The 27,855-nt window shown below is 39.3% G+C and overlaps 1 protein-coding gene across 3 annotated transcripts in view; it reads right to left on the bottom strand.

Moving 5' to 3' along the window:
• Positions 1-27,855, bottom strand: part of STX8 (syntaxin 8) — a 241,991-nt gene that overhangs the window by 174,919 nt on the left and 39,217 nt on the right. For all 3 annotated transcript variants that reach the window (XR_015554624.1, XM_014789508.2, XM_087440423.1), the window contains exons 5-6: positions 25,080-25,204; positions 6,658-6,750 (exon numbers count right to left, since the gene is read on the bottom strand). Coding sequence is in view for 2 of the 3 variants with exons in the window: in XM_014789508.2 (XP_014644994.1) it covers positions 6,658-6,750; positions 25,080-25,204 (218 nt within the window). In the remaining variant the exon portion in view is untranslated. The remainder of the gene's footprint in view (positions 1-6,657; positions 6,751-25,079; positions 25,205-27,855) is intronic.

Here is a 27,855-nt window from a genome sequence, read left to right as displayed (position 1 = left end):
GGAAGGGAAAATATGACTTTGGATTTAAGGAAAAGACGTTACTAGGTTTAATAAGGCCTTACCTTATTAGGAAAAGAAAAAGCTTACTTAATCCAGATAAAGGACAGTTACGGAGCCAGTTGGTAAAATGTTGAAACATAAGCACAAATGTGGGCAGAGGAAAATGACTTGGTACTGCTGCTGCTGATTTTGCACATTAAGAGAATTTACAACACCTTCCAGAAGATCTTAGAGGAAAGAACGATGACCATAGGTCAGAGATGACTGAATGGAGCTCTCCCAAAAGATGAAAAGATGGCAGGGGTAGGGGAAGGGAATGACCTCATCAGCTCCCTTCCATCCTAAGATTCTCTAAGAATACGGAATCCACAAATTTATTAATGAATGAAATGCAGACTTGAGAAGCCACTCCACTAATCCTAGCAGCTGGTCAAGTCCACTGAACGAAATCTCAATAAAGGAAAAACTTGAATCCAATCAGCACAGCCACTTAGAGAAAACCGTTTCCCCACTCAACATTTATGTGCGCCTACATTCCAAATTTGGGGCAGGGGGGTTAGGTTCCCATGTCAATTCATAAAATCCTGCTTCACATGCAAAGTGCCTGATGGCCCAGGGAAATGCACTAACAGTCCCAGGCACAGCTCTCCTGGGATGTAGCTCTAGGCGTTGGTTCGGGGTGTCGCCCTGCTCATGTGCTAACTGTCGAGCAGTAACAGGAACTCCCTATAACTCAAGTTATTTTATATTTCCTTTAGAGGAATGCAGTTTCTGCCTGTCTTGCTTCCTTCAAAGGGCAAGCATATTTAAGTTCCAGGGGGGGCAGACCAGACAACATCACTCCGGCCACAGCTACCACCTTACACAGTTACAGGCTCACAGGGCTGGAAGACATCATTTCACCAGATCTGATCCCGCTACTCGTCTAACATGATCTCACCACCAGGAGGGCCAAGTGGAAAGGGCGCACATGTTAAATCACAGAGCACTGTACCAGGACGAGGCCAAAAGCAAACTAAGTATTCTACAGCAATCCAGACATGAACAAAAAGAGTCTTCTTAGAGCAGGGTTTCCCAAATGTCAGCATTTCAAACACCACCTTCAGAACTTTCTGCAGTGTTCATATTTCACCTGGACCATATACGCTTAATGTTTTTCTTTATATCAACTCACTGTTATTTTTCTGCTTATACAAGTTGATTAAGAAAATTTTACATTGCTGTGAAATCAGAGGTTTCAAATGCTAGTCATTTTTATTTCTATCACACATTGAAATATGCAACTATTAAAATGTAAACAGTTTCTCTACACATTACCTAAAATCAGCTTGCCTAACATACTCTGGGAAATTCTGATACCAGATAATCCACGAAGAGATTCCTTCACCAAACTGCCCCCACATTTCACCAGTACAAGACTAAATTCTGTTATCAAAGTGCTAAATTAATAGTTTGAGAGGCTTCAGGCAGAGGTTTACTAGGGCACCAGAATTGCAAACTGCCTTCTGTGAAGGCTGTTTTAAAGAAATCTCTTCAAGAGGTAAGAGGAGCTATAGACACTGAAGGTCTCAATATACATTTTTTAGCATAAGAGTAGTTAACCTGAGTTCACTGACAACTGACAAAAAGACACAGTTATATTAGTTTCCTGTTGCTGATCTAACAAACTGTCACAAACTTAGTTGCTTAAAACAACAAACACTCACTCCCTTACAGTTCTGGAGATCAAAAATCCGAAATCAGTTGCCCTGGACTGCAATCAAGGTGAGGCTCAAGGGGAGAATCCATTTCCAGGCTTTCTCTAGCTTCTAGAGCTGCATTCCCTGCATCCCGTGGTTCTGGCCCTTCCCTCATCTTCGAGGCCAGCACTATAGCATCTTGCTTCAGTCGTCACATTGCCGCCTTATGTGTCAAATGTCTCTCTGCCTCCCTTTTATAAGGACACTTGTGATTACATTTAGGCCGCAACCACATAATCCAGAATAATCTCTCCATCTCGATATCCTTAATTTATTACTACAACTGCAAAGTCCCTTTTGCCACATAAGGTAACATTCACAAGTTCCAGGGATCTGGATGTGGGTATCTTTGGGGGCTATTGTTCAGCCTTCCATATTACTCTCCTAAACAGTCAACATGAAAATTCAGTTGAGGGGCTCTAACAGACCCTTACAATGGTAATTCACTAATATGCATATGAAATCTTTGATCATTCTGTCTCCTTCAAGGAGCATAGTCGTATTTTCTAGCTCTTCCAAAGAACACACTGGTTTTCTCAATCCCATTATTGCTGCTATCGAGATAAGTGGCCTTCCTTGTCACCTTGATTTCTTCTAGAAAGCACAGAAAGTCTCAAAGATAGACAGAGAAACATGAAAAGGACTGGCCAAATTTGGGATATCTGAACATCAAAAGTAACGATGAGGACTGGCCCGTACTAGCAGAGAGTTGTGCAACAGCCTGTTCTTGGTGCTATTTCATCCATCAGAACCGTGCCTCTATGGCTCTTCTTGGTGCTGACTTCAAGGTTTGGCCAACATCAAAATTAGGTCTCAGACACATCTACTTTAGTCAAGTCAATCTCGTTCAGTTTCTTGTTTCAGTGTTCTTTTCAAAAGGCACTGCCCTCTTGAGCATGAACTTTAAGGAATTTTTCAGTAAACCAGTACCACAACTCTTCATTCTCGAACAGTATCTGGGTAGTCTGACATGAGCTCTTTGTAACCAGCCAGTTCATCACAATCAATGTGAACCAACACAGTTCACCTTGAACTGAAGGGGACTAAACTCTGTGGTTCCATGAGGTGATTTCCTTGGTTTGGCTCTCCACCCCCTCTCCTGCCATCCCCCACCTCCACCAGCTCCCAACCCCCACATCCAGCACACAGTGAGGTCCTCCATCACTGGCATCTTCACTTAACTGCTAATCGTTTTCCTCATTACGCTCGGTCACTGGCATATGAACAGGGTAATTACTGGTGTTGGTCAGGCCCTTTTTAACTCTATATGAGAAGATTGGAAACTGAATTCCTAAATTGATGATAATTCAACCCTTCAGCTTTGTGGTTATGTTCTAAGTACCATGTATTTTGTTAGTAAGGTTTTGATACTTGACTCTAAAATGGCCTGGCTGACCATTATCCTGGACAATTGCTTCTCTCATTTAATGAAAACCAAAAGAATAATTCAGTAGGTCAGTAAATCAAACAGAGATATTTACAGCAAAAGTGGTATCCTTCCCCAGTGTCCCAGACTCCCCATTACACATTCGGGTCACAATAAAAATCCAGATGGGGCTGCAACCCTATTCTCCACACCTATAGATATAATGGCCTTTCTGATTTTGACAAAAGGACTAAAGCCTGATTATAGTCCTAGCAGGGATATAATTTTTTATCCTCAGAGAGTCTCTCAGTTCCTATAAAAGAAAATGGCTGACAGTGCCCTATTTCTGAGGAGCAAATGTGCACATTAGAAAACCACCAGCATAATTGCAATCTCTCTGGGAGGCCACCACAGAAAAAACCCAGCTTATTTTGGCAACGAATGGAAAAATACCTCATGTTTGTCTCTGTACACATGTATGCATCCGGGTCTGGAATTGAGATGAGGACTGGGGAGGCATGGAGGAAGAAGTTAAAAGGATGGGGGTAAAGTGTGTGAGAGAAGAAAGAGTCCCTGACTGTGACTTGGACGGCAGATGTGTATATGCAACTATGTGAATGTTCTCCCGTGCTTGTGTGGTTATTATATCCGTAACGTGACCACAGGACAGGCAACATACAAGTAGAGTACCAAATACATTCTCTCAGCATATTCAACAAGGGCACTGGTTCTCAAACAAGGCAGCACACTGAAATCATCCAGGGAGCTTTAAGAAATACTGATGCTTAGGCTTCACCATAGAGATTCTGATTTAATTGGTATAAAGAACTGTGGTAGGCAGACTGGTAGCCCCCTTAAAGATGTCTACAAACTGGAACCTGTGCATATGTTTGGTTACATGGTCAAGGGGCATTAAGGTAGCAGATGGAATTAAGGTTGCCAAATCAGCTGACCTTAAACAGGGAGGTTATTCTGGATTATCTGGGCAAGCCCAATGTAATCACAAAGGTCCTTAAAAGTGGAAGAGGGAGGCAGAAGTTAGAGGTCAGGGTGATGTGACGTGAGAAGGACTCAATCTGCTGTTGCTGGCTTTGAATATGGAGGAGGGGGCCACAAGCCAAGGAATGCAGGCAGCCTCTAGATGCTGGAAAAGGTAAGGAAATTAATTCTCCCCTAGAGCTCCCAGAAAGAAATGCAGCCCTGTCGACACCTAGTTTTAGTCCAGTGAGACCCATGTCAGACTTCTGACCTCCAGAACTGTAAGATAATAAGTTTGTGGTAATTTGTTACAGCCCAACTCAGGTATGGCCTGGGCTTTGGGAGGTTTAAAAGCTCCCCAGGTGACTCTAACATGCAGCAAAGTATGATAACCACTGAACTAGAGGAAAGACAAAATAAGGACAAGCTGGCATGATTGCTTATGTGGGGAAAAACGTATGGTGATTTGATCTGGAAAGTCAGCAAGTCACTTCACCAAAGTATGCACCATCACTTCTTAAGCATCTCCACAGAGATTACTATACAGACGCTTATCCAAGCACATCATAGGATGGGCAAGCTTCACCAGTGTGATGGGAAGCATCCCATCTAGTCTGACCCACCGAACAGGCTAAATTTCCTTGGGATAAAGAACAATTATACATATGATAGGCAGATTGTCTATAGAGCTAATTTTCTTACCAATACTGCCTTTCAAGGAAGGAACTGGCCAATAACTATATGCAAATACATGAATTAGCAGATTCACAATAGCACCATCAGAAAAAGGACTAAACTGTCCTCCTCCTTGTGCTTAAACTGTTAAAAATCACTACCAGGACTGTAAAGATAGAAGGTTTCTCCATTTACTTCAATAATCTATTTATTTATGATAGATGGAATTTACTTTTTTGTGTGTGTGTGTGAGGAAGATCAGCCCTGAGCTAACATCCATGCTAATCCTCCTCTTTTTGCCAAGGAAGACTGGCTCTGAGCTAACATCTATTGCCAATCCTCCTCCTTTTTTCCCCCAAAGCCCCAGTAGATAGTTGTATGTCATAGCTGCACATCCTTCTAGTTGCTGTATGTGGGATGCCGCCTCAGCATGGCCAGAGAAGCGGTGCGTCAGTGTGCGCCCGGGATCTGAACCCGGGCCGCCAGCAGCGGAGCGCGTGCACTTAACCACTAAGCCATGGGGCCGGCCCCCTGGAATTTACTTATTTATTTACGATAGAAAAATGGAATAGTACTGTGGGGACAAACTAACCCATTCTTCATAGAGATCAAGAAAAGCAGTGCTTGTACAATTCTGACAGAAGCAGCCCTCCCTTCAGAGTGAGCATTCCCCACTCCCAGGGCTTCTATGCTTGCTCACACATGATAACTTTTCTTGAAAGCCATTCCAGCATGAGCCTCCACGGTACTATCACCAAAAGCTAAAACCTTAGAACCTTTTACTTTTTACTTTTCTCTCCCTACTTTGTCTTCCTTAGAGAGGAAGCTAGTGTAGTAGAAAAAGCAGTCACATTAGAATCAGAAGACCTGATTTGGAATTTCAATTCTGTCACTTGTAAGTGATGTGACATTAGGAGGTCCCTCAGCCACTCTGAGCTTCATCTGTAACAAAGATAACACTGCCTTCATGATTAAATGAAATGACATGGATGAAAGTGCTTAGCACACAGTAGGGGCTTTTGATAAATGCTAGCTTCACTGAAACTCAACTCTTCTTATGCTTTCACACATCACCTCTACGCTGAAGCTTCTCACATCTCTTTGTCCTATCTTCTCACTGAGCTCTGGCACCATATCTTCCACTGCCTACTCAACACTTCGACTTGGATCTCTCACTGGCATCTCTAATTGGACATGTCCAAACTGGACGTATGATCTCCACTCACAAACCAGTGACCCTCCAATTCCCCTGTGTCCCTCACAGTACAAGCGCCATCAGTCCCCTGCATCCAACCTCTCTTCTCCATTCCTAGTGCTCCAACCCCTATTCAGGCTCCCGCAACCCCACACCACACACCTCAAGCACAAGAGCCTTTTGGGTAGGCTCTGGCTTAAAGCTCTGGCTCTCCCAAGCCATGTGCTGGTGGTTTGCAAATTAATCTTTCTCCAACCAGATTCGGCACATCAAGCCCTGAATAAAGGTCTTCAAGTACGTTTTTGCCCTGTAGCCTGGAAGAGGATGAAAGAGGAGCCAACTCCACTGGGTGTGTAGCTGACACGGAATCCCCGCAGCCTCGGTGTGCCTCATCAGTGTAGAATACTCTGTGCAATTTCACTGCATTACCACATAAAGGAAAGCTCTTGGGATAAATGCATCATGAAGTATTTTTAAAAGAAGCTACAGAGAACTGGAAATTTTTTATCAAATTTCTTGAAATAGTACTTAGTAACTATAATCTAAATCTGCCACAAACCACCCTCAATTGCATTAAACCATAATAATCCATTGATGTTAAACCACTTTACGTGTTTTGTAATAATAAAATCATTTAACAAATATTCAAGCCTTTAGTATTTATATTAAATGGCAAATCTGGTCAATCTCAGACGTGTTCTTACCATTTTGTTCATCCAGCTCATTCCCAATTTCCTGCCCCATTTGTTTCTGGCGACTTATGATAGAGGAAAGGGCATCGAGGCCTGCGTCCTGTTCTGAAAGAAAAAGTAAAACAATTAACTAACTAAAACCAAAGGAAAACAATTTAAAGTCCAGAAATATACCCAGGCATGTAACACAATTCAATATATGAAAAAGTAACATTTTAAATCAGTTAGGAAAAGACAGAGAAAACAGTTAACAGTTATTGGAACAAAATTTTTTAAAAAATTAAATACCTACCTCATACCTTAAACTAAAATAATTTCCAGATGACTTAAATTTTTAAATAATAAACATTAAGTAATAAGATTTGACTACATAAACATTTAAACTTTCTGATACTAATACATAAAGAGCATGTGCAAATCAATAAGACTTAATATTCCAATTTTTTAAATGGACAAAGGATGTAGACAGGAAATTCACAAAAGAATAAACAAGGGAAAATAAACAAATGAAAGCTCTGACATCACTACTAATTTTTTTAAAATACCAGTAAAAAATAATAGTGAGATTGTTTTTGACTTATCAGATTTCTAAGGATTAAAAAGAATGCTCATATCCAGCATTAACTAAAGTGTGAAGAACTTGAAGCTCCTAAGTACTGTGTAATGGCAGGATAGTTAATACACCTTTCTAGAGACCAAACTGTGCCTACCTTTTCATCTACCAAGTCTACGTCTAGGAATGTATGTAAGAAAACATTCAGATAGTATGCAATGGTATATATACAAGGATATTCCTTGAAACAATGTTCCTTGTGCTGGTTATCAATTTATTGCCTCTTAGCTCCAAATTCATCCTTTCTGACTGCTCTGTGAAAATGGATCTGGACCCTTTAAATATTTTTTCCTTCGTCAGCTTTGTCAGTAGAGGGGACTGCAGAGACATTACAGGAGGAAAGGGTTTTTGCTTCCTGCCTTCAGCCTGCTCTCTTGACAGGCTCCTGCAGCGTCTACAGCTTCTTCAACGTCCAGCTCCTTCAGTGTACAGTATTCAGCAGCACCCCAAGGCCAGCAACCTCTCCAGACACAGCCCCTCCTTGGGCAGTTTTATAACAGAGGGCCTCCAGTTAAACACGTCCCCATGAACAGTATTCCCTGGACCCTAGAGGCAGCTTTCTAGCAAGTTCCACTGGCTTGGCTCGGCTAGGCACCACAGCTACTTCTCTGAAATCCAGGGAATCCTAGTTGCGCCCTCTTCAACAAGATCTGCATCTCAGCCCTGGTGGCATGGGGCACTTCCCTGGGCTCTCCGTCTCAGCCTAAGGGTTAGTGATTACCTTACCCGCTATTTCTGCTCTCTGTACATCTTGCCAGCAAATCCCTTGTTACTCTCATTTCCTGTTACAGTTAATAATTCTGTATGTCAAACTTTCCCTGTTCAATTTTTTCTCCTGATTAGATTCAGACTGATACATTAATAATAGTGAAAAACTGGAAACCACCTAAATGCCCAAACACAGGGATCTCTTTAAAAATTTATAGTATATCTATATAGTAAAACACTACACAGCCATTAAAAATGATATTGCACATGTATATATATATTTTTTATTTTTTTATATATTTTATTTTTTTAATTTATTTTTTTAATCAGGTGACATTGGTTTATAACATTATACAAATTTCAGGTGCACATCATTATATGTCGATTTCTGCGTAGAATACATCATGTTCACCACCTAAAGACTAATCACCATCCATCACCAGACACCTGTGCCCAGTCACCCCCTTCTACCCTCCTCCCTCCCCTCCCTCCCCTCTGATAACCACCAATCTAATCTCTGTATCTATGTATTTGTTGCCGCTGTTGTTGTTTTTATCTTCTATTTATGAGTGAGATCACATGGTACTTGACTTTCTCCATCTGACTTATTTCACTTAGCATAATACCCTCCAGCTCCATCCAGCACATGCATATTGTAATACTGACAGAAGTTCATGATGTGTTATTAAGTTAAAAAGCAGGATATAAAACAATGTGTAGTAAAATAGCATTTTTCTTTTAAAAAACAAAAACGTATTACTTTTCTAAATTTTGAAAATTTAAAGAGAAAAGAACTCAAGTAACTCAAAACCCTTTCTTGAAAATTTGATTTTTTTTTTTTTCTTAAACTAGGCAGTCTCAGTGATCTCTTCCTAAGAACTTTTTTCCTTCGCTGTCAGGTGCACTGGGAAGAACACTGAGGCTGAGTCTAATGACTCTTTCTACCCGAGCAATATGCCAGATGGAGGTAACATGCCACTTCAACTTTGCCTGTTGATGGAGTTTTTAAAATGACTGTTTCACATACAAGAATATCCACAAAAGCAGAAACCACAAAGGTCTTCTTACTCAAGATCACATTAACATTTACTTATATATTTTTCCTAGTATTTTTACGGAATTAAGCCATTACACTTAACTCATTAATTCACCTGGAATTTATTTAAACTAATGGTGTGAGGTAAGGACCCTTTAGTGACATTTTTTGACACTACGTACTTTTTTAACTATACAAATGACCTGCTGTCTCCAGGGATCGTTCCAAGGGACCAGTTTATAGCAAAATCACTTTATAATGAGGTCCTTTTGGTCCTTAGTAACAACCTCTTGGATGGCCTCCAAGATAAATCTATCATCAACCTAGTGCTGCTCTAGGATGACTGATGTTACAGTAAAATTCCAAATGCATCCCAAGAATAATCCATATATAGGACTGAAGGTCAAGTGTCAACATGAATTAAAAGGTAAAACAATTTAAAAAGAGAAGATATTCTTCTACAGTTTTCAATTAGGAAAAGAATCATTAAAGTTCTAAAGTTGCTTTATCTAGTAGAGACATATGTTATGAATGAAAAATACCTACAGTGCACTCTTTTCTCTCAACCTAGCCTCATTCTCTGACTTAACTACCTAAAAGTGCTCCCTCTAATGCAAAACAGAAAGAGGGCTAAAAATTCTGCTCCACTCAGATCATTTCTATAAGAATTTAGCACCTCCTCACTATGGTTAAGTGCTACAATAAATTTTCATTCCATAATCCAAAGACACAGCAGGTCCAGATAACTGAGATGCTGTGTATGTAATATTAATCATATTGATGGCCCGAGCATCTCCAAATCCTAAAGCAGCATTTCTAAGGGAAGGTGGTATGATCATCTTAGACACAATGAGCAAAGTAAAATGATGCTACTTGCAAAAACATAAACAATCAAGAACCACGCAGACAGTCAGGCAGAACATGTAAAACTACTATGATGTGATGATGACAGCTCGTTACCATAATCTACTATATAAGCCCTACCCTATCACATAACCCAAGTCACTGTGTCACAATAGATCATTTGCAACATACCCACACTCTACTATTCATTCTTCAATTTTATAATGGTGTTAATTTTAAAAAATGGATAACCATTGTGCTAGGCAAAATAATGGCCCCCTAAAGATGTCCACATCCTAAGTCCTGGAACCCGTGAATATGTAACTTTACATGGCCAAAGGAACTTTGCAGATGTGATTAAGATTAAGGTATTTGAGATGGGAGATTATTCTGGATTATCCCGGTGGGCCCAGTGTAATAATAAGAGTTCTTAAAATAGAGAACCTTTCCCAGCTGTAGTCAGAGGGAGATATGAAGAAGGGTCAGAGAGATGTAATTTGCTGGCTTTGAAGACTGAGGAAGGGAACCATGAGCCAAGGGATGCGGGTAGCCTCTAGAAGCTGGAAAACGCAAGGGAATGAATTCTTCCCTGGAGCCTCCAAAAAGGAACCCAGCCCTGGCAATGCCTTAATCTTAGCACAGTGACACCCATATTGAACTTCGAACCTACAGAACTGTAAGATAATAAATTTGTAGCTTAAGTCACAAAGTCTGTACTAATTTATTACAACAGCAATAGAAAACTAATACAATCATCCTTTGAAAATCCCTTTGGAATAATTAGGTGTTGGGATACTTCCTATCTTTAGACATTCAGAAAAACCATCTTCTAACTCAGTATTACATAATCGTGGGAGGACTAGCTAGTGGCTGTAAATTAAAAATAAAGGGACAGTCATCATAAGATATTCTTGCCAAAAATAAAAAACTTGATTCTGATCAAGCCACTAAATCTAACTATTAATTTACAGAAAATATGTGGGATAGAGAAATATGTTAAACAATCTATGGGGATACAAATAGCAAGATCTAGCTGGTGGGAAACTAGAGGACAAATGATCCCATTTCTTCAATCAAGAAACTGCAAAGAAAAAAAGAGAGTGACTTGGCAAAGGTACCTATCTATTAAAGAAACTTCAGGGACATATCAATTAGTTGCAATGTATAGACTATGTTCAGATTCTGAATTGAACAACCTAAAAGAAACATCATAGGACAATCCAGGAAATCTGAACACTGACTGAATATTTGATTCTACTAAGGAATTACTGTTAATTTGTTAAGGGAGTAATGACATTGTGGTTATATATTTTTTAAAACAGTCCTTATCTTTTACAAACATACTTTAGAGATATAGCCTCAACACTGACCAATGAAATTATATAATGTCTTGGATTTGCTTCAAAACTAATCCAAGGCCTGGGTAGGTGGGTAGAAATATAGACGAAACAAGATTGGCTATGCGTTGATAATTGCTGAAGCAACTGATGGGCAAAATGGAATCATTACCTTACTTTCTCTACTTCTATATGTTTGAAATTTTCCACAGCAAAAAGTTATCAACATTTTAACAAGTAAATAAAACAGAGGTGCAACTTCTGATCTCTCACTTCTAAGAGGTGCAACTTCAGGTCCCTGACTGAGACATGACAAAGGCCCTAAGGGCAGGAGCTATGTCTTCTTTTCCTACATCTTTGCCCCAGTTCTGAGCCCAACTGGTGGCACAGAGCAAGTACTTAGTAAACGATGTTTAAACCAAGGAAGGACCACAGACGGTCCTCTAGGTTGGTAGAAGAAAGAAAAACACTCTCTCCTGGACATATGGAAGGCCTTCTGGTCAATAGTAGATAGCCCCTCTCTTGAGTTTAGGTAGTAAAAAAGTAGTTGGTGCTGTGCTGTCCAATGCCCAGAGAGAAGCAATGGGAATTCTCACATTTAACATACAGAAGGACCTCTCCTTGGATAAGGGGAAATAAGGAACGAATGAGGAAAAGATTAGGTCAGGTTGCATAAAGCTAACCACTAAGCCGGAAAGACTCTTATAGCAAGTGCTAAGAATAGATGTTTTTATTTTTGTTTTTGTTTTAAGATTTCACTAAAAGAATCTTAAGTCTACGTGACAGCTACAAGAAAGGGTATCTTCAAAGAAAGTTGTCTGTGAAGTTATGATTGCAAAGGTTCAAAGATTAGTTACTAAGACTTGCCAGTATAAATGGAGTCCTGCTAGCCACCTTCCCCACCACTATTTCACATGAAAATATTTAGAGACTTACGAACACAGACATGTAAAACTAATGCACAACTTTCTACTAGAATCTAGAAAGAACATCTACAGGTAACAATCTATAGAATAGTGAAAATAGAGATAATTAAGAAACCCCATCAAAGAGACCTCCTGAATAAAGGTAGAAAGATACTTCATACCTTCTCCAAGGTCTGTCATCGACTCAGAGACCAGGGTCTGTACTAATCAAAAAGCTACCTTCCTTTTTTTCTATCTCATGCATTTTTGAAAAGATCCAGTTATTGTTATCACCTTGCTCATCTTCTGCCTAATGTCCATTCGTGCCTCAAATTACAGCTTAAGTGGCACAGAAGCCAGGACTGGCCAACTGGTTGTAATGAGGCCTAGCTTCTAGGTTAGGAAAGGAAGGCATTCATTGTCTCAAGTCTAAGTTCTACCAATAAACTGTTATTTTAGGATGATTTTTAAAGTGTTTCTAAAGGTCAACTAAAGTACAGAATGGCTAACAGATTCCATGGGCAAAAGGAAGTTACAAATGACCGTTCATGGTTCTTTATTTTATCTAGTGCAGGACCTGTCAATGAAGCCAAGCCAGAGCACCCTCAGCACATCACCAAGATTCCTGAAGCAGAGAAAAAGCTAATAAGGGTTTTATGTAAAGATTACTTCCGTTTTTGTGTTTATCCTTGCAAAACAGCTTGCTAGGAAAGCAAAGAGGGATACAGCATTTCAAAACACAAAGGTAAGAGAAGAAAACCAAAGGGATCTGCGATACGTGCTGCTCCTCTCCTCCACTCCTTACTCTCCACAAACCCCAAAGGCCAGCAGGCTTTCAGAGGGTAGACATCTCAAAACGGATGCTCTCTGTTTTGGAGACGCAGTGACAAAAACTTGGAGGTAGCATCCTCTCACACCCAATCTACAGCAATCTCTGCACCTAGCACATTCTCAGTGACAGGGATATTTTTCTTAACTGAAAACAGCTTTTCCTGGCAAAAAACAACAATGCTAGAAAATTCATTACTATTAGCTAGCAAGACATGCTTTTCAGGAACCATGAATCCTGAAGAATAAAGCACTACAAATGAATGGTTGTGCTGCGTGTAAAACTATTCCTCTTAACCTTTTCACTGTGCTTCAAACATGATAATGGGTGAAGTATGTTGAATTGAAAATATAAGGGAGGCACAGAGTCTCATTTACTGGATAATTTCACTGTGAAAACGGAGTTCAAAATAGAATTAGACTTCTGCTTCTGGCCAAGATGGACTGACAGGGGCCAGATTTACTTCTGGCCTGAAACAGCTGGGTAAAAACACACAAAACCACAGCCATAATATACAAAACAACAGTTTCAAGACACAGACATCAAGACCGAATGACAATGATCGCTGAGAGATGGGAAACAAACTAGATGAGCTCTGACTGCCCCAGATTATTGCCTTGAGAGTTCCCGGGTTGTGGTGTGCAGAGGGAGGAACCCAGGTGGAGCCCGGCAGTCTCCCCGAGTTGAGAAGAATCCAAATAGGTCAAGGTGACGTAGGGCACAGAACCAGACAGGAGAGAGCAGCACAGAGAGAAAACTCTGCAGATTTGCACAGGTTTACCTTGAGGCTTCATCTGAGCATTGATCAGAGCATGTGTGTGAGGAAACTAAGCAAGGCTGGGGAAAGAATCACCTGAAAGCGTTAGAGGGAATATCCTCTGAGCTCAAACAGGGCTGGACACGGTTCCTTTTCCCACTGACCAGGTCACCTAGTAATTCACGGGGCATCAGATAGAGTATTCAGAATGGTTTCAGCTCAGTAACGGGGTAAATTACCTCTAGCCTGGAGCCAGCAAACATTTTCTACAAAGGGCCAGATAGTAAATATTTTAGGCTTTGTGGTTCATATGGTCCCTAGAGCAACTACTCAACTCTGCCATTGTAGCAGGAAAGCATCTAGATAATAGACAAAATGAATGAGCATGGCTGTGTTCCCATAAAACTTAATTTATGGACACTAAACTTGGAATTTCATATAATTTTTACAGTCACAAAATACTCTTCTTTTGACTATTTCTGAATCACTTAGAAATGGAAAAACCATTTTTAGCTTGCAGACCATACAAAAACAGGTGACAGGCCAGATGTGGCCCAAAGTTCACTGTGGCCCACAGTTCACTGATCTCTGCTCTACAATAAACACTGCTCTGGCCCACCTTACAAAACAAAATCCAAATAACTTAACTCTATCCCAGAAAAAAATCTCAAGAACACTTCTAGAAATACAAAAATATCTAGTACTGAACAAAGAAAAATTCACAATATCTGGCTTCCAAATGAATACTTCTCCCCTAAGATTAGAAACAAAGCAAGAATGTCTGCTCTCAGTATTTCTATTCAACACTGTACTGGAGGTTGTAGCAAGTGCAATAAGGCAAGAAAAAGAAATAAAAGGCATCCAAATTATAATGAAGAAGTAAAACCACACCAATTAAAAGACAGAGATTGGGGGCCGGCCCCGTGGCATAGCGGTTAAGTGAGCGCCCTCCACTGCTGGCAGCCCAGAATCAGATCCTGGGCACACACCAAGGCACCACTAGTCAGGTCATGCTGTGGCAGCGTCCCATATAAAGTGGAGGAAGATCGGCACAGATATTAGCTCAGAGCCAGTCTTCCTCAGCAAAAAGAGGAGGATTGGCAAGGATGTTAGCTCAGGGCTGATCTTCCTCACCGAAAAAAAAAAAAAAAAGACAGAGACTGTCAGAGTGGATCAAAAAACAAGAGCCAACTGTATGTTGTCTACAAGAACCCCGCTTTAAAAATAAAGGCACATATAGACTAAAAGTAAATAGATGGAGAAAGATACATCATGCTAAAAGAAAGCAGAAGTAGCTATATTAATTTCAGACAGAGCAGACTTCAAAGCAAATAAAGATATCAGGCATAAAGAAGGGCATTACATAATGATAAGGTAGTCATTTCTCTAAAAAGACACAACAATTCTTTTTTTTTTTTTTTTTTTTGTGAGGGAGATCAGCCCTGAGCTAACATCCGTACTAATCCTCCTCTTTTTTTTGCTGAGGAAGACCGGCTCTGAGCCAACATCTATTGCCAATCCTCCTCCTTTTTCTTCCCCAAAGCCCCCCAGTAGATAGTTGTATGTCATAGCTGCACATCCTTCCAGTTGCCGCATGTGGGACACGGCCCCAGCATGGCCGGAGAAGCGGTGCGTCGGTGCGCGCCCGGGATCCGAACCCAGGCAGCCAGCAGCGGAGCGCGCGCACTTAACCGCCAAGCCACCAGGCCGGCCCAAGACATAACAATTCTTAATTTTATTTATTTATTTATTTTCTCCCCCAAAGCCCCAGTAGATAGTTGTATGTCACAGTTGCACATCCTTCTAGTTGCTGTATGTGGGACGCAGCCTCGGCATGGCCGGAGAAGTGGTACATCGGTGTGCGCCCGGGATCCGAACCCCGGGCCGCCAGCAGCAGAGCGTGTGCACTTAACCACTAAGCCACCGGGCCAGTCCAACATAACAATTCTTTTTTTTTTTTTCCTTTTTTAATTTTTTATTTATTTATTTATTTTTCCCCCAAAGCCCCAGCAGATAGTTGTATGTCATGGTTGCACATCCTTCTACTTGCTGTATGTGGGACACGGCCTCAGCATGGCCAGAGAAGCGGTGTCTCGGTGTGAGCCCGGGATCCGAACCCGGGCCACCAGCAGTGGAGCGCGAGCACTTAACTGCTAAGCCATGGGGCCGGCCCCGACATAACAATTCTTAACGTGTATGCACCTAACAACAAAGCATCAAACTACATGAGGCAAAAAGTGATAGAACTGCAAGGACAAATAGATGAATCCATTATCATATTTGGAGTCCTCAACACTCCTCTATCAGAAATGGACAGATCCAGCAGGCAAAAAAATCAGTAAAAACATAATTAAACTCAACAACACCATCAATCAACTGGAGATAATGGACATCTATAGACTATTTCATTAAACAACAGCAGAATAAACATTCTTCTCAAGCTTACATGGAGCATTCACCAAGACAGACCACATTCTGGGCCAAAAAACACACCTTAACAAATTTAAAAGAATAGAAATCATACAATGTCTGCTCTCAGACCACAATGGAACTAAACTAGAAATTAATAACAGAAAGATACTGGAAAATCCCAAAATATGTGGAGATTAAACAACACACTTCTAAATAACACATGGGTCAAAGAAATCTCAGGAGAAATTTAAAAATATTTTGAACTAAATGAAAATGAAAACACAACTTATCAAAATTTATGAGATGCAGCAAAGCAGTGTATAGAGGGAAATTTATAGCAGTGAATGCGTATATTAGAAAAGAAGATCTACGATCAACCCTAGGAAATAAGAAAAAGAAGAGAAAATTAAATCCAAAGTCAGCAGAAGAAAAGAAATAATAATTATAGCAGAAATCAATGAAATTGATAGAAAATCAACAGAGAAACCAAAACTGGTTCTTTGAAAAGATCAATACAATCAGTAAGCCTCTAACCAAGCTAACTAAGAAAAAAAGAGAAAGGACACAAATTAACAAATTGCTAATATTAGAAATGAAAGAAGAAACATCACTACAGATCTCATGGACATTAAAAGGATAATAAAGAAATATTATCAACAATTCTGTGCCCACAAATTTGATGACCTAGATGAAATGGACCAATTCCTCGAAACACACAAGCTGCCAAAACTCACACAAGAACAAACAGACAATCTGAATAGGCCTATATCTATTAAAGAGGTTGAATTAACAATTAATAACCTCCCCAAACAGAATGCACCAGGCCCAGATGGGTTTGCTGGTGAATTCTACCAAACATTTAAGGAAGAAATTATGCCAATTCTCTACAATCTCTTTCAGAGGATAGAAGCAGAAAGAATACTTCCTAACTCATTCTGTGAGGCCAGCATTATCTTAATACCAAACTAGACAAAAACATTACAAGAAAACTGCAGACCAACATCGCTCATGAACATAGATGCAAAAATCCTCAAAAAAATATTAACAAATCAAATCCAACAATGTATTAAAAAAAAAATACACACCACAACCAAGTGGGATTTACCCCAGGTATGCAAGGTTGGTTCAACACTCAAAAATCAGTTAATGCAATCCATCTTATCCACAGGCTAAAAAAGAAAAATCACATGATCATATCACTAGATGCAGAAAAAGTATTTGACAAAATCCAACATCCATTAATGATAAAAATTCTCAGTAAGTTAGGAATAGAGAGGAACTTCCTCAACTTGATGAAGAATATCTACAAAAACCTCACAGCTAACATTTTACTTAATGGTGAGAAACTGGAAGCTTTCCCACCAAGATCAGGTATAAGGCAAGGATGTCCCCTCTCACCCCTTCTTTTCAACATCGGACTGAAAGTTCTACCTAATTCAATCAGACAAGAAAATAAAATAAAAGGTATACAGATGGGAAAGAAAAAGATAAAACTTTCTTTGTTTGCAAATGACACAATCGTCTATGTAGAAAGCCAAAAGAATCGACAAAAAATCTCCTAGAACTTAATAAGCAATTATAGCAAGGTTGCAGGACACACAGTTAATATACAAAAGTCAATCACTTTCCTATATACCAGCAATGAACAACTGGAATCTGAAATTAAAAACACAATACCATTTACATTAGCACCCCAAAAATGAAATACTTAGGTATAAATCTAACAAAAACGTACAAGATCTATATGAGGAAAACTACAAAACCCTGATGAATGGAATCAAAGAAGAACTAAATAAATGAAGAGAGAGTCCATGTTTGTGGACAGAAAGACTCCATATTGTCAAGATGTCAGTTCTTCCCAACTTGATCTATAGATTCAACATAATTTCAATCAAAATTTCAGCAAGCAATTTTGTGGATACTGACAAACTCATTCTAAAGTTTATATGAAGCAGCCAAAGATCCAGAAAAGCCAAACAACACTGAAGGAAAAAAACAAAGCTGGAAGACTGACACTACCTGACTTCAAGATTTACTATAAAGCTACAGTAATACAGTAACGTAGTAAGACAGTGTGGTACTGGTGAAAAAATACACAAACAGATCAACAGAACAGAACAGAGTCCAGAAATAGACCCACAAAAATATAGTCAACTGATCTGAAAGGTAATACAATGGAGCAAAGATAGCCTTTTCAACAAATGATGCTGGAACAACTGGACATTCACATGCAAATAAACAAATTTAGACACAGACCTTATACCCTTCACAAAAATTAACTCAAAATGGTTCACAGACCTAAATGTAAAACAAAAAATTATAAAACTCCTAGAAGATAAGATAGGAGAAAACCTAGATGACCTTGGATATGGCAATGACTTTTTTTTTAATTCAATTTTTCCTTCTTTGATGCTCTTCTTTTCTTTATGTAGATCCAAGTTTCTTTTTTTTTTTTTTTTTTTTAATTTTTTGTTTATTGCAGTAACATTGGTTTATAACATTGTAAAAGTTTCAGGTGTACATCATTGTACTTCTATTTCTGCATAGATTACATCATGTTCACCACCAAAATACTAATTACAACCCATCACCACACACATGTACCGAATTATCCCTTTCACCCTCCTCCCTCCCCCCTTCCCCTCTGGTAACCACCAATCCAATCTCTGTCCCTATGTGTTTGTTTATTGTTGTTATTATCTACTACTTAATGAAGGAAATCATACGGTATTTGACCTTCTCCCTCTGACTTATTTCACTTTGCATTATACCCTCAATGTCCATCCATGTTGTCACAAATGGCTGGATTTCATCATTTCTTATGGCTGAGTAGTATTCCATTGTGTATATATACCACAGCTTCTTTATCCATTCGTCCCTTGATGGGCACTTAGGTTGCTTCCAAGTCTTGGCTATTGTGAATTACGCTGCAATGAACACAGGGGTGCATGTAGATCCAAGTTTCTGATCTATATTATTTTCCTTCTCTCTAAAGAATTTTTAAAACATTTCTTGCAAGGCAGGTCTACTGACAACAAATTCCCTCAATTTTTATTTGTCTAAGCAAGTCTTTATTCTTCCTTCAGTTTTGAAGGATAATTCCACAGGGTACAGAATTCTAGATTGGTGGGTTTTTTCTTGCAACACTTTAAATATTTCACTCCATTCTCTTCTTGGTTGCATGACTTCTGAGAAGTCAGATGTAATTTTTATCTTTGTTCTTCTATAGGTGAGGTGTTTTTTTCTTCTGGCTTCTTTCAGAATTTTTTCTTTATCTTTGATTTTCTGTAATTTGAAGATAGTATGCCTAGGTATAGTGTTTTTTTTTTGGTATTTATCCTGCTTGGTGTTCCCTGAGTTTCCTAGGCCTGTGGTTTGGTGTCTGACATTAATTTGGGGGAAATTCTCAGTCATTGTTTCAAATATTTCTTCTGCTCTTTTCTCTCTTTTTTTCCTTCTGGTATTCCCATTACACATATGCTACACCTTTTGTAGTTGTCTCACAGTCCTTGGATATTTGGTTCTGTTTTGTTCAGTCTTTGTTCTCTTTGCTTTTCAGTTTTAGACGTTTCTATTGAGATATGCTCAAGCTCAGAGATTCTTTCCTCAGCTGTGTCCAGTCTACTAATAAGCCCATCAAAGGCATTCTTCATTTCTGTTACAGTGTTTTTGATCTCTATTTCATTTTGGTTCTTTCTTAGGATTTCCATCTCTCTGGTTACATTGCCCATCTGTTCTTCAATGCTGTCTACTTTATCCATTAGAATTCTTAGCATATTAATCATAGTTGTTTTAAAATCCTGGTCTGATAATTCCAACATCCTTGCCATGTCTGGTTCTGATGCTTACCGTCTCTTTAAATTATGTTTTTTGCCTTTTGGTATGCCTTGTAATATTTTCTTAATAGCCAGACAGATGTACAGTGAAAGGAACTGCTGTAAACAGGCCTTTAGCAAAATGTGGTGATAAGGTGTGGGGAGTGTTCTATAATCCTATGATTAGGTCTCAGTCTTTTGTGAGCCCATGACTCTGGACTGTGAACTTCACAAGTGTTTCATAGTTTTTTTCTTCCCCCCTTAGGTGGGACAGATGGCTAGGGGGCTGGAGTTGGGCATTTCCTTTCCCCCAAGTCAGTTAGGCTCTGATAATATCCTAGCAAGTGAGGTTCTGGTTAACTAGTTTCTCCTGAGGGCACACCTTGCTAAGAAAAACAGAGCGCTCTGCGTATTCCAAAATGGTTCCTTTCCCCCTCCCTCTGTCAGAAGCATGAGATGATTTTTCTCTGATATTTGCTGTGAGAACCTGGTCGAGCTCCTGGAGGTAAATCTCACTAAATTGTGGGGACCACTCTATGACTGGGTCCCCTGGAGTTTTTAACTCTCAGACTTGTCCACACTGAGCCTCTGGCAATTTGTCAATTACAGTTCAGGCTTTCCTACCCAGCACTGGTTCCCACACTGGCTTCTGCTTGCAAATCTTTGCTCCAGTAAGCTGGGACTCCCTGTATTCACTTGTCTGTCTCTCCAATCTTGCAGGAATCGATCTGCCCTGTGTCCTCCCCCTCTAACAAATCTAAGAAGAGTTGCTGATTTTCCAGTTTGTTCATCTTACTACTGATCATTAGGATGGAGTGGCAACTTCCCCGGTCCTTACATGCAGAACAGGAAACTGGAAGTCTGGCAGCGACTTTTTATTTTTTATTTTGTTATAATTATATTTATTTATTTTTCCCCCAAAGCCCCAGTAGATAGTTGTATGTCACAGTTGCACATCCTTCTAGTCGCTGTACGTGGGACGCGGCCTCAGAATGGCCGGAGAAGCGGTGCGTCGGTGCGCGCCCGGGATCCAAACCCGGGCCGCCAGCAGCGGAGCGCACGCACTTAACTGCTAAGCCATGGGGCCGGCCCTGGCAGCGACTTTTTAGATACAACACCAAAGGCATGATCCATGAAAGAAATAGTTGATAAGCTGGACTTCATTAAAATTTAAAACTTCTGCTCTGTGAGACACTGTCAAGAAAATGAGAAGACAAGCCACAGACTGGAAGAAAATATTTGAAAAAGACATAGCTGATAAAGGATTGCTATCCAAAATATACAAAAAACTCTTAATGGGCCAAAGACCTTAACAAACACCTCACCAAAGAAAATATACAAGTGGCAGATTAAGTATATGAAAAGATGCTTCACATCATATGTCATTAGATAAATGTACATTAAACTACGATATACCACTACACATCTATTAGAATGGCCAAAATCTCAAAATTGACAGAATTAAATGCTGACAAAGATGTGGAGCAACAGAACTCTTATTCATTGCTGGTGGGAATGCAAAATGGTACAGCCACTTTGGAAGATAGTTTGGTGGTTTCTTACAAAACTAAACATACTCTTACCATATGATCCAGCAATCACACTCCTTGGTATTTACTCAAAGAGTTGGAAACTTAGGTGCACACAAAAAAACCTGCACATAGATATTTACAGCAATTTTATTCATAATTGCCAAAATTTGGAAGCAACCAACATGTCCTTAAGTAGGTGAATGGACAAACTTGGTACATCCAGACAACGAAATATTATTCAGCACCAAAAAGAAATGACCTATCAAGCCATGAAAAGGCATGGAGGAAACTTAAATGCATATCACTAAGTAAAAGAAGCCAATCTGAAAAGGCTACATACTGTACAATTCCAACTACATGACATTCCGGAAAAGGTAAAACTATGGAGAGAGTAAAAACATCAGAGGTTACAAAGGGTAGAGGGGGGAGGAAGGGATAAATAGGCAGGGCACAGAGAATTTTTAGGGCAGTGGAAATACTCTGTATGTTACTCTAATGATGGATACGTGTCATTATATATTTATCAAAACTCAAGAGTGAACCCTAAGATAAACTATGGACTTCGGGTGATTATGATGCATCAGTGTAGGTTCACCAATTATAACAAATGTACCACTCTGGTGGGGGACGTTGATAATGGGGGAAGACTATGCATGTGTCGGGGCAGGGGGGTATATGGGAACTCTATACCTTCCTCCAAACTTTGACGTGTACCTAAAACTCCCCCCAAAAACTTAAGTCACTAAAAAAGAGGTAAAACTATTTTTATTCACAGGCAACATGATCATGTGTATAAAAAAATCCTACGGATTCTATAAAATCTATTAGAACAAATTAGTGAGTTGAGCAAGGTTGCATGATCCAAGACAAATACACAAAAATCAACTATTTTTATACACTAGCAACAATCAGAAATAGAAATTTTAAAATGCCATTAATAAGAGAATAAAAATATGAAATAGAAACACATGTCATAAAAGATGTTAATACATGCACAGTGAAAACTGCAAAGCACAGCTAAGAAAAATTAAAGAAGAACTGAATAAATGGACACATATACCATATTCATGGATTGAAAGACTCAATACTATTAAGATGTCAATTCTCTCTAATTTAATCTGAAGATTCAAGGTAATCCCAAACAAAATTCCAAGACTTTTTTTTGTAGAAATTGAAAGCAGATTCTAAAATTCACATGGAAATGCAAAAGACCTAGAATATCCAATAAAATTTTGAAAAAGAACATGGTTGGAGGACTTAGACCACCTGACTTAAGGACTTATAAAGATACAACAACTGAGACAGTGTGGCACTGATGTAAAGATAAACAAATAGACCAATGGAACAGAATGGAGAGTCCAGAAATGGGCCTACACATATATGGTCAAATGATTTTTGACAAAGTAGTTCAGTAGAGAAAGAATAGTCTTTTTTTTTTAAATGGTGTTGGAACAAATAGATATCCAAATGCAAAAAAAAAAAAATTGGATTTCTATTTATACCTCACTATATAAAAAATTAACTCAAAGTAGATCACAGACCTAATGCAAAACTTAAAACTATAAAATTTCTAGGAAAAAAACAAAGCAGCAAATCTTTGTGGTTTTAGGTAGTCAAAGATTTCTAATTGGACTTCATCAAAATTAAGAACTTCTGCTCTTTAAAAGATATTGTTAAGAAAATGAAAAATATAAGCCATAGATTGGGAGAAAATACTTGTAAAACTGTATCTGACAAATGACATATAAAAGGGTATATAAAAAAATTCTTACAACTCAAAAATAAGAGAGAAACAACTCAATTAAAAATAGATAAACAGGGCCGGCCCCGTGGCTTAGCTGTTAAGTGCGCACGCTCCGCTACTGGCGGCCCGGGTTCAGATCCCGGGTGCACACCGATGCACTGCTTCTCTGGCCATGCTGAGGCCGCGTCCCACATACAGCAAGTAGAAGGATGTGCAACTATGACATACAGCTATCTACTGGGGCTTTGGGGGAAAAAAAAAGGAGGAGGATTGGCAATAGATGTTAGCTCAGAGCCGGTCTTCCTCAGCAAAAAGAGGAGGATTAGCATGGATGTTAGCTCAGGGCTGATTTTCCTCACAAAAAAAAAAAAATAGATAAACAATTTGAACAGTCACTTCACCAAAGACAACACACTGATGGCAAATAAGCACATGCAAAGATTCATTAGTCATTAGGGAAATACATATTAAAACCACAATGAAATGCAACTGCACAACTATTAGAATGTTTAAAATTAAAAAGACTGACGACACCAAGTTTTGGTGAGGATCTGAAACAACCAGCACGTACAAATTCTTCTGGTGGCAATGTAAAAGAATACAACCACTTTTGAAACTAGTTTGTCAGTTTGTTTAAAAGTTAAACATATACCTACTATACGACTCATTCATTCCACTGGTGGGTATTTATCTAAGAAAAATGAAAATTTAGGTCCATAGAAAGATTTGCACATGAATGTTCATAGCGGTTGTATTTGTAATAGCGAAATACTCATCAACAAATGAACGGACACACAGACTGTGGGAAATTCACACAATGGAATACTATTCTACAATATGAGAAGGAAATACTGATCCATGCAACAATGTGGATGGGTCTTAAAACAATTATGCTTAGATAAAGAAGCCATACTCCCTCCTCCCAAAGAGTACATGCTATCCGATTCCATTTATATAGAATTATAGAAAATAGAAACTAATTTATAGTGACAGAAAGCAGATCAGCAGATGTCTGGGGATTGGGGGAGGGACAATAGTAAGAATTACAAAGAGACGTGAGGAAAACTTTTGGGAATAATGATTATGTTCATTATTTTAATTGTAGTGATGGTTTCACAGGTGTATACATGTCACAGCTTACTGAATCATACACTTTAAATATGTGCTATTTATGATATTGTCAACTATACCTCAATCAAGCTGTTTTAAATAAGTAGAATTAGAAAGAATAACATATCTTAATACTGAAATGAAAAAATGTCCATGACACATATTAAAAAAAAAAGCTGTGGAATTACATATATAATGATCCATATTTATGCAAAATATATGTGCTTATACTGAATATATGTATTTATATGTACAGAAAAAAAGTCTAAGGAAATATATATTAATTTGTTTACAGTTTGAGATTGGAAAAGCAATATGGAGAGCTTTTCATTTTATATATCCCTATACTGTCTGAGCTCTGTGTAACAATCACGCATTGCGTCTGAAATTTAAAAAATTGAAGAAAGTAAAAAAACAATTAGGTTTAAAAGCCATTGGGCAAGATGAACTTGGAGGTAAAAGCCAAAATCACTTATTTTATACGAGAAAAAGATAGAGTCCTGTGCTTGGAGAATAATTCCCAATTGTGGAGCAGAGGAAGGAGCACATGCCCCAGATTCACCCGGGCGTATGAGATTCAGAGCTGCGAGTACTCTCTCTCCCCCACTACTTCTGCGAGCTTCCTAGATGGGTGACATTATTTGTCTATTCTTCACGTATCCTGAGGCACAAAGTTGCCAAGGCTTTAAAAGACCAACAGTTCATCTGATTTTCAATGAGTGTAATGAACACTGAAGGCTGTAGTAAAAATATGACAAGGTTTCTGGGCCCATCCTCCTAGAGTATTCAGTACCTTGGATGATTTTCTGCTGCTGCTGCCGGATTTCATCAAAACCCAGGCCTCTGGTCTCCTCTGGTTCCTCGAAGAGCCAAGGGTTGGGTACTCCTCGCCTAGCCCCTCCAGTCATCAGGCTGGACCTAAAAACGAGATTAAATGTGATACATAACTCCCAAAATATAGCTTTACTGAAAATTACTCCCACAAGGAGAGGTAGCCAGCCTCGCATGCCTTGAAAATTCAATTCGACCACAATTTATTGCATCCTCAGTTTATGCCAGGAACTGTGTTCAGTGCTGGAAGAGATAACGAGGACGAATAAGGCACAAGCCTAGTCCCCCGGAGAATTACAGCCTCTTAAGGAGACTATCTCAGCATGTAATACTCTTACTAATCCTCCAGGATAACCTCTGAGTCAATAATCATAAATGAGGGTCTCATATTTCAAAACCACAAGGCCAAATGGAAGTGATCTTTTTACCAGAACAAAGTTTGTCTCACGGCCTATGTGACACCAAAGGCACAAATATTATTTCTCAAGAAGATAACAATGTTGTGACTATAGATTATAGCATAAAAAATGACCATATAATTTCTTATTAAAGAGTATCTGAGTATTTGACTGCTCACAGATACAAATACATGCAGGGTTTTCTTTTCATTTAGGATTTATGCTCAACTGAATGTTTAGATGCCTATTATTACTCAGTACTCTCTTAGGTAAAAAGGAAAACATGAAAGAATTTAAGACATAATTCTTGCTTTCAAGGAGTTTACAGACTGAAAAGACTGATGAAGCAATTACTAACTGAAGTAAGAGAACACCTAGCTTTATATCCGTGGGCAATTCAGTCCTGGTTTTTTTCGCCCATAAAACAAGGGAAGCAAGTAGGTCAATGGTTTTCAACCTTCGTTCTGATCCAACACTTGAGGAATACAATACCCTCATTAATAGTGGGCTTCGGAGGTGAGTGGGGAAGACTCATCTTGGTGGGGGGAGCCAGGTATTCTTTTTATTCCTGCAGAAGATGATTTCCATCATTGGAAATCACTGAGTTAGATGAACTTTAAGATCCTTAATGCTTTAATTAAAGTTTTTCTCATTAGGTACTAATTTGCATAAATAAGAACACAGAAAAAAGAAGAATTTCCCCCATAAAACCCATTCTCCTCTCCTCTAGTCTTTCTGATTTCAGTTCAAGACCACCACCGACCCAATGGCTCAGGCTAAAAACCTTGGAATCATCTTTGACTCTTTCTTTCATACCCCACCTCATCTTGTCCATTAGCAAATCCTTCAAAACATATCTAAAATCTGACATTTCTCCTCTACTCTCTTGCTTCCACCCTACTCTTGCTGTCTCCTGCTTCTACTCCTACCCTCTACACTCTACTTCCCACACAGTTGCCACAGTGATCACTGTAAAAATAAATCCCCTTCCTCTGCTCAAGACCCTCCCATGTCCTCCCATCACCCTTGGCATAAAATGCAACATCTTTACTAGAACCTACAAGCCACACTAGCCTCCTTGCTGGTTCTGAAACACACGGAGCACGTTCCCATCTCAGGGCCTTTACACTTGCTGTCCCTCCACCTGCCATGGCTAAGGCACTCTTCCCCAGATGGGGGGCCTTGTTCCCTTGTTCATTCTACTGTGCTCAGATGTCATCTCCTCAGAGAGGTTGCCAGGACTACTCTATCTAAAATAGTACCCTTCCCTGTAACTCCTTAGCCCCCCTCCTCCTTATCCTGCTTTATTTTTCTTTATAACACTTAAACCACCACCTATTATATATTATATATTTGTTTGTTTTCTGTCTCCCACACTAGACTAAAACCTCCACCAGGGTAAGGACAATTTTGTTCGTCACCACATCCTCAGTGCCTGGCATAACAGGCACTGAAAAAAAAATGTTGAATGAATTAACTTATTCAGCAAAAACCAACTGAATGAATGAAATAAATAAGAAGAGTAGTCAGAAAATTATAGTATCATACACTGGTACTGTGCTGTAATTTCAAACTTGTAATTTCAAATTCACAAACATTATCTCATCTGAATTGTATGCAAGCCTGTAATGTAATTCAGAGCAGGTATTACTGACAAGAAAACCAAGGTAAAGAGACATCAAGTGACTTTCTCGAGGTCACACTTAGTGGCAGAGCTAAAGGTCAACCTACATCTTCTAAGCCTAACCTACATCTCAACCCATGGCACTTTCTTTCTACTATCTCAGGGAAGGTTCCATAAAGGCAAGGAGACTCAAGTCAGCCTTGAAGAATGGGTAAGGTTTAGCTATGTGGCAGGGGCAGGGAGTAAGGCATTCCAAGAAAGGGCAAAAACATGAATGATGTCTCCAGGGCAGGGAATGAGCACCATAAATGTGCATGGGATAAGAGTGAAGAGTGGGTGAAATTTGGGGGGCTGGATTTAGACTTAATTTCAAGGTAGGCAGCCACAGTGAACCTCTATCTAACACCTTTCATCCTCACACTCTTCCAGAATCTTGTCATTTTAGCTTTCCACTAGTTGTTCCCTATCCTATATATCCTCAAGCAACGATTTTCTCTCCTCTTCACAGCCAAACTTCCTTAAAGAATGAACTATGCTCATCACTCTACTTTCTGACTCTCCAGGTTCGCTCTTTAACCCACTGCAGTCCAACGTCTGCCCCAACACTCTACTAAAACTCTTCTCACCCATAACCTCCCTATTGCCAAAATCTCTTCCCAGTTTTCACTTCAGGTCTCATTTGTCACAGCTAACCTTATTCCCTTATCCACGAAACC

The sequence above is a fragment of the Ceratotherium simum genome, chromosome 16 (genome assembly GCF_057802395.1).
Source record: "Ceratotherium simum simum isolate JZ-2026a chromosome 16, ASM5780239v1, whole genome shotgun sequence".
Taxonomy (NCBI): domain Eukaryota; kingdom Metazoa; phylum Chordata; class Mammalia; order Perissodactyla; family Rhinocerotidae; genus Ceratotherium; species Ceratotherium simum.
The sequence above is the reverse complement of the archived record's forward strand: the minus strand, read 5'-3'. Positions and strand labels throughout refer to the sequence as shown.